This window comes from Monomorium pharaonis, chromosome 11, assembly GCF_013373865.1.
Source record: "Monomorium pharaonis isolate MP-MQ-018 chromosome 11, ASM1337386v2, whole genome shotgun sequence".
Taxonomy (NCBI): domain Eukaryota; kingdom Metazoa; phylum Arthropoda; class Insecta; order Hymenoptera; family Formicidae; genus Monomorium; species Monomorium pharaonis.
Genome location: NC_050477.1, coordinates 8,481,737 through 8,493,882, shown reverse-complemented (window position 1 = coordinate 8,493,882; position 12,146 = coordinate 8,481,737). Strand labels below are relative to the sequence as shown.

The 12,146-nt window shown below is 44.7% G+C and overlaps 1 protein-coding gene across 2 annotated transcripts in view; it reads left to right on the top strand.

The window, feature by feature from the left end:
* Nucleotides 1-12,146, top strand: part of LOC105830972 (heparan sulfate glucosamine 3-O-sulfotransferase 5) — a 42,696-nt gene that overhangs the window by 17,897 nt on the left and 12,653 nt on the right. For both annotated transcript variants that reach the window (XM_036293542.1, XM_012670748.3), the window contains 2 exons: nt 9,216-9,313; nt 11,882-12,095. In XM_036293542.1, coding sequence (XP_036149435.1) covers nt 9,255-9,313; nt 11,882-12,095 — 273 coding nt within the window. In that variant the 5' untranslated portion in view covers nt 9,216-9,254. The remainder of the gene's footprint in view (nt 1-9,215; nt 9,314-11,881; nt 12,096-12,146) is intronic.

Genomic DNA, 12,146 nt, shown 5'->3' with positions numbered 1-12,146 from the left:
CGAACAGCTTTGCGCGCGCTACGGCAGAATCTCACGTTTTCGCGTTTATTCAATCTGTCACAGCAATTGAATAATTGCTAAATACGAGACATTTTTTCAGATATTTAAGAGAGAGTTGCTCATGAATATTTCAGTAACGCGGGCTCGAGTCTCTCTCAAACGCAAAAGTAAGAGGACTGAAAGAACGCGGAGCGTTTTTTTTTTTTTCAAAATAAAAAAAACATTAATATATTTTTCTTAAGAGACAAATGGAAATATTCTGCGCATTTCTCTCTCTCTCTCTCTCTCTCTCTCTCTCTCTCTCTCCCTTTCTCTTTGCGGCGCATTTCCGTAGAAATTTTCGAAAAAAGATTCTGCGTAAAGAAAATTAACGGGGACAAACTTTTAACTCCGTAAAACATTATTACTCTACGCAGGCGGATACTAAATTTAACGTTTACACCGTTGACACTGAACACTATGTATGACGAGAAGAGGACTCATGAACGCGTAAAGTGCACCGTGGGCGTGGGAAGTACGTGCCGTTGCGTCGTTTAAAAAAAAAGACGATGCGTGAAATCGCTAGTTAGAACCGACGCTAAAATTAACGGTGACACGCAACGGCCGTCACGTGAGCATGTTTCGGAAATATCGTCGGCATCTTCCGAGCCCTTCGAATTGCAATCGCTTTGATAAAGTTGATCGCTCGATCAGCGAGTTGTGCGAGTGGTGGTTTCGTTGACCTATCGGTTTGACCCTGCAGTTGTCGATTATTCTTCTGTTTTTTTATTTTTTTTTTTTCGAATGATACCACCCACGTTGATTCCCAGAACTAGATATCCTGTTTTCTCTTACAACTTTAAAGCGAGATCTCTGGCGCTTTTATCGATCCACGATTTATTTCTCTTTAACCGAAGTCACCGTGCGGTAAAACAAGAACATAATGGGAACAAATATATGCGTATTAACGGTCCGTTTAATCTCTTGAGCATTGAGGCAGTCTAACGATTTGATTTACCAGACATTCTCTCGGTGAGCTAAGTTAATGGATTATTTCCATTATGCGTCCTGTCTGTGAGCCATTCTCGCAAGGAGTAGATTTCCGCGAAACAACATTAACGAGCAAGTTGCAAAATGGCCGGGAGAAGTTGAGCCGGTGGCTGAATGGATTAAAGCACAACTACGTAGAGTATGGAGTATCCGGCTCTCCTTCCTCCCTCTCCCCTTTTCTCCCCTCCGAATCCCCGTGAAACTTTTCGCAATTGTTAAAGTATTAACTCACTTTTAAAGCGGCTTTACTTTCGCACATTTTTTGCCAGCACGGAGCGACGCGAGACGGCACGAGAAAGCACTCCCCGATAATTAACTTAATTCGCGCGCAGTCCACTGTGCGCAAATGACAGTAAACAAAGGACAAACTGATAACAATACAATAATTTTATTTATGCATTGTGCTCGTAAAAATGTACATTTTTATCCGCGTGTTGTCGTTACTTTCGACGGCACTTCCCTTAAACTTACATCACTTTTCAATACATATGAAATACATTCGACCTTCTCCTTCCAAGTTATTCTAACTATGTCTTCAAGTATTCCAAATGTACCTGTTAGAAAAAAAAGTGCAAACGATTGTTCGCGTGCCTGGATACTATTACCGTCTCTTGGAGATTCGGTAGTCGGGGAACTTCTAAAATATTTGGTTAAACTTCACCTGCGCGCATTCTACCGGTTGCACTAATGAAAAAATGGCATATAAACACCGCCCGACTATATTAAGAAACATCCTAGCGTGTCCAAGGAAGTTTTCCATTCTGAAAAGAATTTGAGGTCGACTTGCCCGGGCTGGAGCTTCTGCAGCGACCTTATTCCATTTCCTTCCTTCCCGTGTTGCGTTTCTCCTCCATGTATGGAATTGATGATAAAATGAGTGCGGTGCTATCAGGATTGTATTTGTAACGACGGTCGAGTGGCACCTACGTGAAACGACGTTACTCGTACGAGAATGAGAACGTAAAAAAAGTTGGATGACGTGCGACGTTCAGCTGAACTGATCGCCGCACGACAAACCGTAAAGCTTTACTTTTATGTTCTACACCAGGAAATTCCTAATTATTTTTTTTTGGAAAACTGTCCGTTTTAGAAACTTGCCTTAGACGATCCGGAATTTTAACAGTGACTCAAATCTTACATTAATTATAAAACGTGCTTTTATTTTCTTTCTTTTTTCCTTTTAGTTATTTTACTTGTTTAGTTCTATGTTTAACATGAGAAATACTTTTTTTTAATGGCCTGAAATTTTGAGTGTGGATTTATAGTGCAATTGATTCTCATTAAGTCGTGAAATGAACTCTGTGAGTCGGGCTCTTTTACTCTTTATGCAATTTATCTTCGAGAATGCTGTTTTACGTGCACATGTAAGTCGTTATATAAATGTTATATATAATTGTCATTATAACTAAAATTTTAGGACGTGATAACAATGAACGAATCGAGCGACGGAAAGTATTTCTACACAAAACGTAACACAACGAGCTCGAAAACAAGTTTTACACCTGATGATCGAAATGATAAGATTTGAGTCCCTCGAAATGTTCACGCGAACGCGCCGTAAGTGTTTCTTTAAAGCCCTTAAAATAGTTAGCGTTGATCAAATAGATTCGCATGCACGGGTGCGAAAAGATCGTAAAGTCTTCTCTTTTTACAGTCTGGCGTTTCTCGAGTAAAAAACTCCCCGCTGTAAAACATCCCGCGGGTGAATTTACGCAGCCTCGCCTTCTATTTACCATAAGGCGCGATAATAAAACTAATGATGCCATTTTACCGGTTCCCGAAGGAAACGATAAAGTTCGTTTTTCCGTGGCCGCCGGCGGGACGTCACGAGACAGGGCAGAACCTTCTTCCGCCTTGCGGCTTCCGACTTCCAACTCGATTTCGTTTCGTGGCGATTCGATTACGGACATCTATACCTGGTAACAGACTGAACCGACTGGACGTCAACTCGTGAGAATCAAGATGGGAAAACGTGAGGGATAGACACGGCCAGCCTTCTGTATGTGAAGGAGGGAAACGCGCGGCAGTTTCGTTCACGAGCCCACGAGGGCATGGAGCAACTTAAATTAACGTTTTATCGCATCGTAATGCATCGGCGTAATGCGCCTCGGCGCGCTGCAAATTATAAACCGGCGACCTAAACTTACCGTGCATTAAATTTCGAAAATAGAGCGCTTCGGTTACCGTGCACGAACGGGTGGTAAAATGGATAGTTATTAGTATCGTTAGAATAAAGTCGCGTTTCTACATCGGAATAAAATTTCCGGCGTGCAACAACGTCCGCGACACACACACACACACACACACACACACACACACACACACACACACATTTCTCTTTCTCTCTTTTTCCCCGGCGTGCAATATCGAATTGCGCGGGACGAACGCGCCGGTATCGTCTGCGATTATGTCACCGCGATTGTAAAGTTAAAAAGATCCGCATTACCGGAAAGACATGTGAACTTTTGACCCGATTTTAGCTTGTAGCAATATTCATAAATTCATAAACGCACGGGCGTGGGCCAATAAATTTATCGGACCTCGGCGATGTGTCCGTGATTTTGTTCGCTTTAACAACGATGAATATTTACCTCTTTTTATTTGTCTACGTTTTTTTTTCCCGAGAAATTAATTAAAGTTGGACGTAAACGATGCACCAAAGGGAACACGTAGTTGAGCAGCACGTGTACTTCTTTTTCGTGAATATTCATAAACGATGCGAAGCGACCACTTGGCGAAAATAAATTTTGCCATTTGACATTGTTTTATGTTTTGAAGTGCCTTGCCTGTTATTCCACATTGGTTATTATTACCGAACGATCATGGAACATCCTATCGCGTCCCGTTTGGATATGAGCACCGAACAATGCGGAAATTCTCGTGAGCGGAGCGTGCCTGTTAGCGGTTAATCAAATATCGATTGTAGCGAGCAAATGGGATCGAAGGCGATCGTTGCTGCCGCGACCTGCCTCGATTGTGGGACGGCTAATAAAACGAAAAGGAGGGGAAAAAGGGGAGGGAAAAAGACATCACCGCTTTTTATGAAACGGAGAGAGTGTGTCGCTTGAAACTGCGGCTCGCAATTCCATTCGCGCAGTTTGGATAAGCAGGATTCGTTTACAGATGTATTCGGGTTAATTCATGTCACCCACGCTCGTCCTCGCGTGGGCGAAGCTCTTCTACGTGCGTCTGATCAATAATAGACTCTTACTACTCGCGACGCGGGCGAGCTGGTTCATTAATTCGACATGCACTCCTGATCGGTGTCTCCTTGTTTGCGGTGATCTCAGAGACTATATATGAAGTAGTGGTCAAGAGAGTCGATGATTAATAACTGATAACGTGGAAACAAATGGCACTGTCGGGGAAGATGAACGATGGGGGTACTCTCCCGGCGCGAATTAGCCTCTCGAAAAAAATGTCAAGTAGGTGTCGGATACACGCATTTGCGTGTCGCCGATCAATGTTTCGTCGCTGGTTACTCATTTTAAGGAGAAAAGCGAGGTCAGGTCGATCGCCAGTCGGAAAGACCTTGACTCAGTGGCCGTATGCAGCGACGAGTGCGCACGCGCTTTCTCTCTCTCTCTCTCTCTCTCTCTCTTTCTCTCTCGCAGCGGTAAGCCAGGGCAGAACGGAGTAGAACGTCGCTACTACTACCCCTCTACTATTACTACGCTTACGCTTACGTTACAACCCTCTCGAACGTTCGTACTCCTACGACACTCCGCTCACGCGCGCACGTGTATAGCTCGATTCTCCTACGCAACCGATTAATGAACGCGTCACGAAGAGATTGTGAGGTTCGCGCCCGATGCCTCAATCTCCGATCCCTGACCTCCGACTCTCGACCAAAAGAGTAAAGTCAATCCTTGTGTTACTTGGAGTAGGAGATTCGAATGATTTCCTATCGAGCGTATGACAATCGAAACGTCTTCGTTATTTTTTTTTTTTCAAGGAACAAATGGAGCATAATTCCCATCGAGCTTAAGTTTTACCATTCTCGCAGTTACTGAGCAGTGGCAATTAGTTCGCTCTCTCCGTGGGGAGATCGCTAGTCGCCTCGCTTTTACATACAAATACAAGCGTTATCCACTACCATCATCGTCGGAATCGTCCTATTAGTATGCATAACCGATCTTTTCTTTTCCTTTTTTTTGCGCATATCTTATTTTGAACCCTCGTGAATAACGAGAACCAGGGGAGTGATTTGAATCTCTCTCTCTCTCTCTCTCTCTCTCTCTCTCTCTCTCTCTCTCTCTCTCTCTTTTTTTCAGTTCAGAAACTCACCATCGGAAAATTTTAGCGATTATTAAAAGCTTGAACCCCGCAAAGATAAAACATTAAGTGCGATCAAATATTAAGTAAACTCCATTTAGTTTCGAGGGTAGGCTCCAATTTCAACTGCTAAAAAATTCACAGTGTAGACGGTAGTCCCGATTGGCAGTTCGTACGAACAATTCAAGTATCATTGTTTGAAATACTTTTTTACGACACGATTGATAATCGCTATCGGTTTTCTGGCAAAGCATAACTGGTCGCTTTAACGTTGTTCACGTTATGAATAATTACGTAATTTGCGGTGAGACATTAAGAGATTCTACCGCGGAATATATCGATCATCATACGCCGCCAATTATCCTTGTCATACAATAAGTCGATCATTGCGTGTCCTCGGTATGAGAGACAAGACAATAACGATAATAACGTTCACCGGGAAAACTTTCCCGATTCGTCGTCATGCATCTAATGCCATAGATATTTATACGTTATTTATATGGACGGATATACTAAATAACCGAATGGCTACGGGTATAACTGCGGAAAAGGTCAAAGGATAGTACGAGATAACGGAACGCGTCTCTGTCCTTGAAAAGGCCGAAGCGTTCTAGTTGCATCGGCAGCACCGGCGTTGCTTTCTAAAGTTTTAAAGCGTGAGCTGTATCTAACCCTGCAAATTACCATAATCGGGTTTGCAGCATCGATTATGCGAATTGTGGCCGAAGCTTCGTTCACGCTATGTTTGAATTCGTGCTAGCAGGTAACGCGTCCCACTGAATTTAAACTAGATTCGTGCTAAATTAAGAATTTACAACTGCAAAGTAAACCGCGCGCGAGGTGAAATGTACGAAAAAAATATCGATTTCACGTTCGCGTACATTTCGCGCCCGGGGGATATTTTTGCGGATTTCATCGGACACGATAAGTGATTGGGATAAAACGTGAAATCTGCAAAATTCACAGACGTATGAAAGAAATTCGAACAAGTTCAAGGTTCACCGTATACACTGAAAGTATGTACCTTCGGACATTTCACGTCCGCTTCTAGGGTTATATAGCGAAAATGTGTCGATGAAGGACACTCGATGATGAAATCGGAAACTATGTCAAGTGTCTTTGGCAAGAGAGAGAGAGAGAGAGAGAGAGAGAGAGAGAGAGAGAGAGAGAGAGAGACCACTGCAGATTTCAGAAATCGTGCTGAACTGAACAAGTCTCTCGTTCGCAAAATCAGTTAAGGCAATCGAATCTTTCCCGAAGGACTCATCTCTTTACCTCATTTGGCTTCGCGTAAGAGGCACAGATTTCCCGCTTGATTCTATAGTTATATACGTTTACAAAGCTTAGCCGCGGTACAGATAACATTTATCTATAATAGGTACGGGCATCCGCTTTGCTGATAAATGGCGCGTTATCTCAGCAATGCTCGTGCCGCCTTTTCATTGGTCGCGGGATAATTTGACCCTTCGATAAGGGAAAGTAAGTTTCGGAGCGCGAATCTCTCGATTGCTCTCGTGCCGTTATTTAAACGGTCGTTTCCGTCAAACTTATTCCAGACTGTCTTATCTGGCGACGTTCAATTTCGAGCACGATCCACGCGCAATCGCTAACCCTTTCGCGACCCCGAAATCTCTTCGGTAACGCGAATGTATCTTGTCACGTATGCGCGGATGCTATTTTTACCTTAATTTCGGAGAAACGATCGTATCGGTACTGGTATTGCATTTAGATTCAAGACGGAATATTATTTTCCGTGCAGGTAAAACGAAATGCTCTGTTTTTCATGTTCATGCACCTTCGCGTGGTGGATGGGGAAAAATGTTTTCGCTCCGTTTAACCGATTTGTCAAATTCACGACACACTTGGAAGTTTCTGGGAAAGTATCGATTGCGGGTGCAGCCGCTACCTTTGCTTTTGCCGGCACGGCCGAACTTTTACCGTTTTCGCGTGCCTCGGACACATCGACCGGCAACTTCCAAAGCGGTCGTTAAAGTAGCGGTAACTCCTCGAACGATTCTCATAGACGGTGTCTAGAAATCGTGCAATCAATTGAGATTTGCATTTGTTCTTCGAATCATCGTGAATCTATTTGGAAGAATTACAGCTGCTAAGATGAGAATAGTATACCTCTGTTCCCATTTCCGGTGCGAAACGCGAAGGAACACACAGTAGGCAGACAATGTGTAAATCAATATTTACGGTTATCTAACTGCTACCACTACTGTTATTTAAATGTGCGACATTACCACGTTTTCTGTCAGTTAGATATTGTTTGATTAATCCGGAATCGATTCCGAGGAGAGATAAGGTCGAGAATAAAAATCAGCCTCGAAGGAGCACTGAGAATTATCTTCCCGTCTTATTCTCCCTTCGGAGACAAATAGCAGCGTTTAGATTCTGAATTTTTAATATCTTTTTTACTCTTACTTCCTTATTTCCATGCACAGGATCATCTTACCAGTTTGTGACGTTGATATCCGTTTTGTCAAGGCTATCGATCTTCCGAAAAGAGTAGACAAACGGCGTGCCAAACGTCTCGACGATAAGAGCGTAATTTCGTTTCCGTAGTGCTTGTCGCGCTAATTCTACCTTCCGCCCACGCTCCCGCCGTCTCGCGGAGGGTCGGTGTTACGCAAGCGGAAGAATGTCACGAGTTACATCATACCGACCATCCCCGAGCCTCTGTGCTATTCAATATATTGATTCATCCCCCAAGTATGACGCGATGGGACGCGAGACGACGCGACGTGTCCTTGTTATTTCGTGCAACGGTCAGACGGTCGCCAGACTGACGTAGATGAAAATAGTTACGTAGCACAAAACGAATCGACAGCTGGAGCGACATTCGCTCGTCAAGTGCATTATCCGATCGATGTGCATTCCTGGAATGTGTTCAAGGCCAAAGGGCAGGGAATTCAATTCTCTCTCCCTCTCTCTGTTTCTGTATTATCGTTTTATTTTTCGTTATCAGTATTTCATGTATTACGTACACTGGATGCGTATTGTGTGCGCAACGGGGAAGCGCGAATGTTGCACGAGCGAGTGCACGGATCGTCGTCTCGTCTTCGGATGGAGAATGGCGATATATCAACTAGCGTAATGGTACACGCGTCATAATGTCATAGATAAATGGATATGCGTGTTTATGCACCTACCATGCATCGTCGCATCGTCATTTTCCAAAGAGTGCACTCGATCAGCAGAAGTCTGGATGTACTCGATAAGAATTGGTTGTACCGTGGAGAAACGCAATCTCCACTTATTTATGAGAAAGACATAAAGACACGGAACCGTATAGGACATAAATCGATATCGTTTCCCTCGTTTCTCTCGAGGAATGGAACGTTTACGGTGTTTTAAAGGTATCGGAGGCGCAATGTTTTAAAGGCAAAGGCATTAACCGTCGATGGACGTAATAGCGTTTTCGCGATATATAAATCTGCAATGAGTGTTATGAGACTCGAGACTTGATTTTTTAAAAATATACAAAAGTACAAGACACATCCGATACGTACTCACGTGTATTTACGAATCTTTTTAACAATGCGCGGTAAACAGAGACAATTTGGAATGAGAAAAGTTGCTATTCCACCGCATGATTCTATTTACCCCCATGCAAGTTTCGAGTCAACTGGGTCACCGAGAAATCTCTTGAAAAGCGGTTTGATTTCCCATAGCACCAACCTAACGTCCTATTGTCGTCGACGAATAAAAAAAAACTGCGCGCGCAATTATTATTTATCATGTTATCTGTAGTAACTTAAAATGGTCGCGCTTCGAAGCGGAATAAGAATTCCGCATTTAAAATATACTCGATCGCGCGAAATTACATCGCTCGAATATATCGTGGGGTAGGATGCAGAGAGTATACATTGCTTAACGCATTTCTAACAGGGTGGTCGTTGTTTCAGAAACTCCAACAATGTGAACGTACAAACCAGCAAAGGCAAATGCCCAACAAGGTGCGGCCTCGTCAAGAGTGGTCTCCTCAATCCCCCATAGATGTCTTGTAAGTATCAAAGGGAGATTAGATTCCGATGGCCATTAAATTTGATCGCATACGTTTGATCGTGTACGCGGGCGATATATCTCGATATGCATTTCTTTTATTTGAACGCGATTCGATTACATCGAAACCTTGCGGAATCCGTGGCGATAGAGAGAGCCGTATATGTAATTAGTTAATTAAAGTTTCCGCTCGCGCTTGTGTCCTCCTGACGAGAAAATTGCTGCTTTCCGCGGCTACATCCATTGGGTCAGCAGCTCACGAAATAACGTTCAATTTTAACGGGATGGAAGATGATCGTTCGTCGGAATCCTTCTTTTATCTTTAACACCTAGTTATCGACGATAACGAGGTATCAAATTTCACCGTTCATTCAAGGTAAAATCGCTCCGGAGTGCTCGTCTAGAAAGAGAGTTACGGCGTTAACGCCGTTTCATATACCATATATGTATATGTTTGCTTGGCTATACAATTATACGTTGATACGTTGATACGTGACGGTGTGGTAATAAGTAAACAGCGGGTCGTTTCGATAGTCACGTATGCGAGAACGTCGGTAGAAACGCAACGACGCGGAAGGCAACTCTGGAAATTGCAATTTGTCCGAATAACACGGGCCGCGTATTTCCCACGGAAACACCTCGGCCTGCCGCGCCACCGCCGTGCTCTACACACCATGCCACGCCGCGCCGCGTCACACAGCGGCACAAAGCAAATTTTAGTCAGAAAACTTGCGCGTCAAATGGCTCCCGTTGTGCAATAGGGAATCGACTGTAACGCGAATGTTGTTGGCCCGGGTGTATTCCGAACGAGAGACATAGGAGAGGGGAAGACCCGTTAAAAATCTAATATTAAAGCGTCTGGAGGTACACGATACGCGCGCGGGGTCGTATGTAACATCGGCTATCTAGTTACGGATAAAGAAGGAAAGTCCGGGCTAACACCCGTAAATACCCGCAATCTCTTTCGAACGTGCGCGGTTTCCGCAAGATTTTCGAAGAAAGGGGGAGAGATGTAGTCAGAGTGAAAAGATGAAGGGAGAACGACTTCGTTAAACGATGGCTTCGCTAATTGCGACTCGAGTTGCAATTAGTGGCCGAAGCGCGCGACGAGGCGGAAAACGGGCGCGCTTGATTATTCTGACAAATCAACGCGTAACCGATGATGTAACGCGGCCCGGAGCGCATCGGTGGTAAACGTTAGAGAAGCCATTACATCGGAATACAAAATGCAGCTGCATCAAATTTAGATTGCGCTCTGTCTCAGGGGTACCGACCTTTCTGCATCATTTATAGCGAATCGATCTTCTCGCTCTCCTCCCCCCTCTCTCCCTTCGTCTTCCATCCTGCCGCGTCTCGTTTCAGAAGTTCATTAGCTATTCGGAGTTTAAGAGCTCTCCCCCCCCCTCTCCTCTCTCTCTCTCTTCCCCTTTCTCAGGCTACAAGTTTCGTCACTTGTGAATTTTGATTTATTCTGGGCTACACTCGCTGCGGCGACGACTTTCGTCGTGGGATCTTTATTCACGCGAGAACATGTAATTTACATGCCTGTTGCGCTAATGTTGTAAATATACTCACCTCGAGCAACGTTAACAAAATGTAATCTGAGGTAAACTCTGCGAACGCAAGGAAACTTGTCTGCGTTATCAATTTTTGTTATCTATCCGGGCGTCTCCGGCAACGATAAAGCTCGGGGATATGTGGGTACGATATCGTTATCTATAACCGGAAGAGAGATACGTAAATAAGTGACGTACGGCACCTATGTCTTACATTACAGGATAGTTCGAGCTTTTTAATCGTCCATTATTTTTCGCTTACGGGACAGCATGCGGGTCCGATGATTTATCATTCGCGGAGAAAGCCGTGAAATCCTAGCGTACGACTCGTTGGAACACCGAGCAAATCCACCGATCGATGCTTCTGAACCCGCATTCAATGGCGAACGAAATTAGCGAGCGCGGCATTGACAACCGCTTTGTTCGTCTGTCACGCGAGCGTTCCCGCGATAAATTTGCGCCGGCAGTAGCCGTCTCGTGTAAATGCCAATCAGCTGCATAATTATCGGTCACGATGCGTTGCGGTGGACCGAAATTGTTTCGACTCCCTTAGTTAGAATGTTGCGCGCGGAAAACGAGCCGTAGCCTGCGTTAAATAATACGTTGGTCTTTCCTCTCTCCTCTCTCTCTCTCTCTCTCTCTCTCTCCCTCGATTCGATAAATCGGATAAATCTCGGATCCTTAAGTCGTAATGGCAAATAAATTGAACGCCCGCGTGAGGTATCCGCGTATACCGTGTCCGCGTGCGCGGTGCACCGTAATAATCGACGATCACGGCGAGACTTAATCATTCCTACCGCGCCTCGGTGAAGAAAGAATAGATTAGAGACGTCGCCCGTAACTAACGGCGCTGTTGCGTGCTAAGAGGAGGGAAAAACGAGGGGAAAGAAACGCGATTGCCCTTTGCGGAGCCGTGGGGAACTTCTTGTTCGTGAGAGCTCTTGACGGTGTGCCGAGTCGGTTGTACTTTGAATATCAGACGAGAGACAGGCGTTTCTCGATATCTGTCGCAGGTGGATGCCCCGCTCCGCCATGAGGCCGGCCGAGGGTGACGCGTCGGATTGCATTTTGGTGGTCGGCGTATCCAGATCGAAAATGGCCGTCGCTTTTCTATCGGTCGCCCTGCTGTCCCTCTTCCTCACCTTCCACATACTGTACGACAGCGCCGTTTACAGCCTCCACGCGGTTTCCGCCGTTGAAGGACGCACGGTCGAGCTAGTCTCTCAGGTACGTGTTTCTCAAAAATGCATGTTTCTATAATGCCTCCGAGAGAGAGAC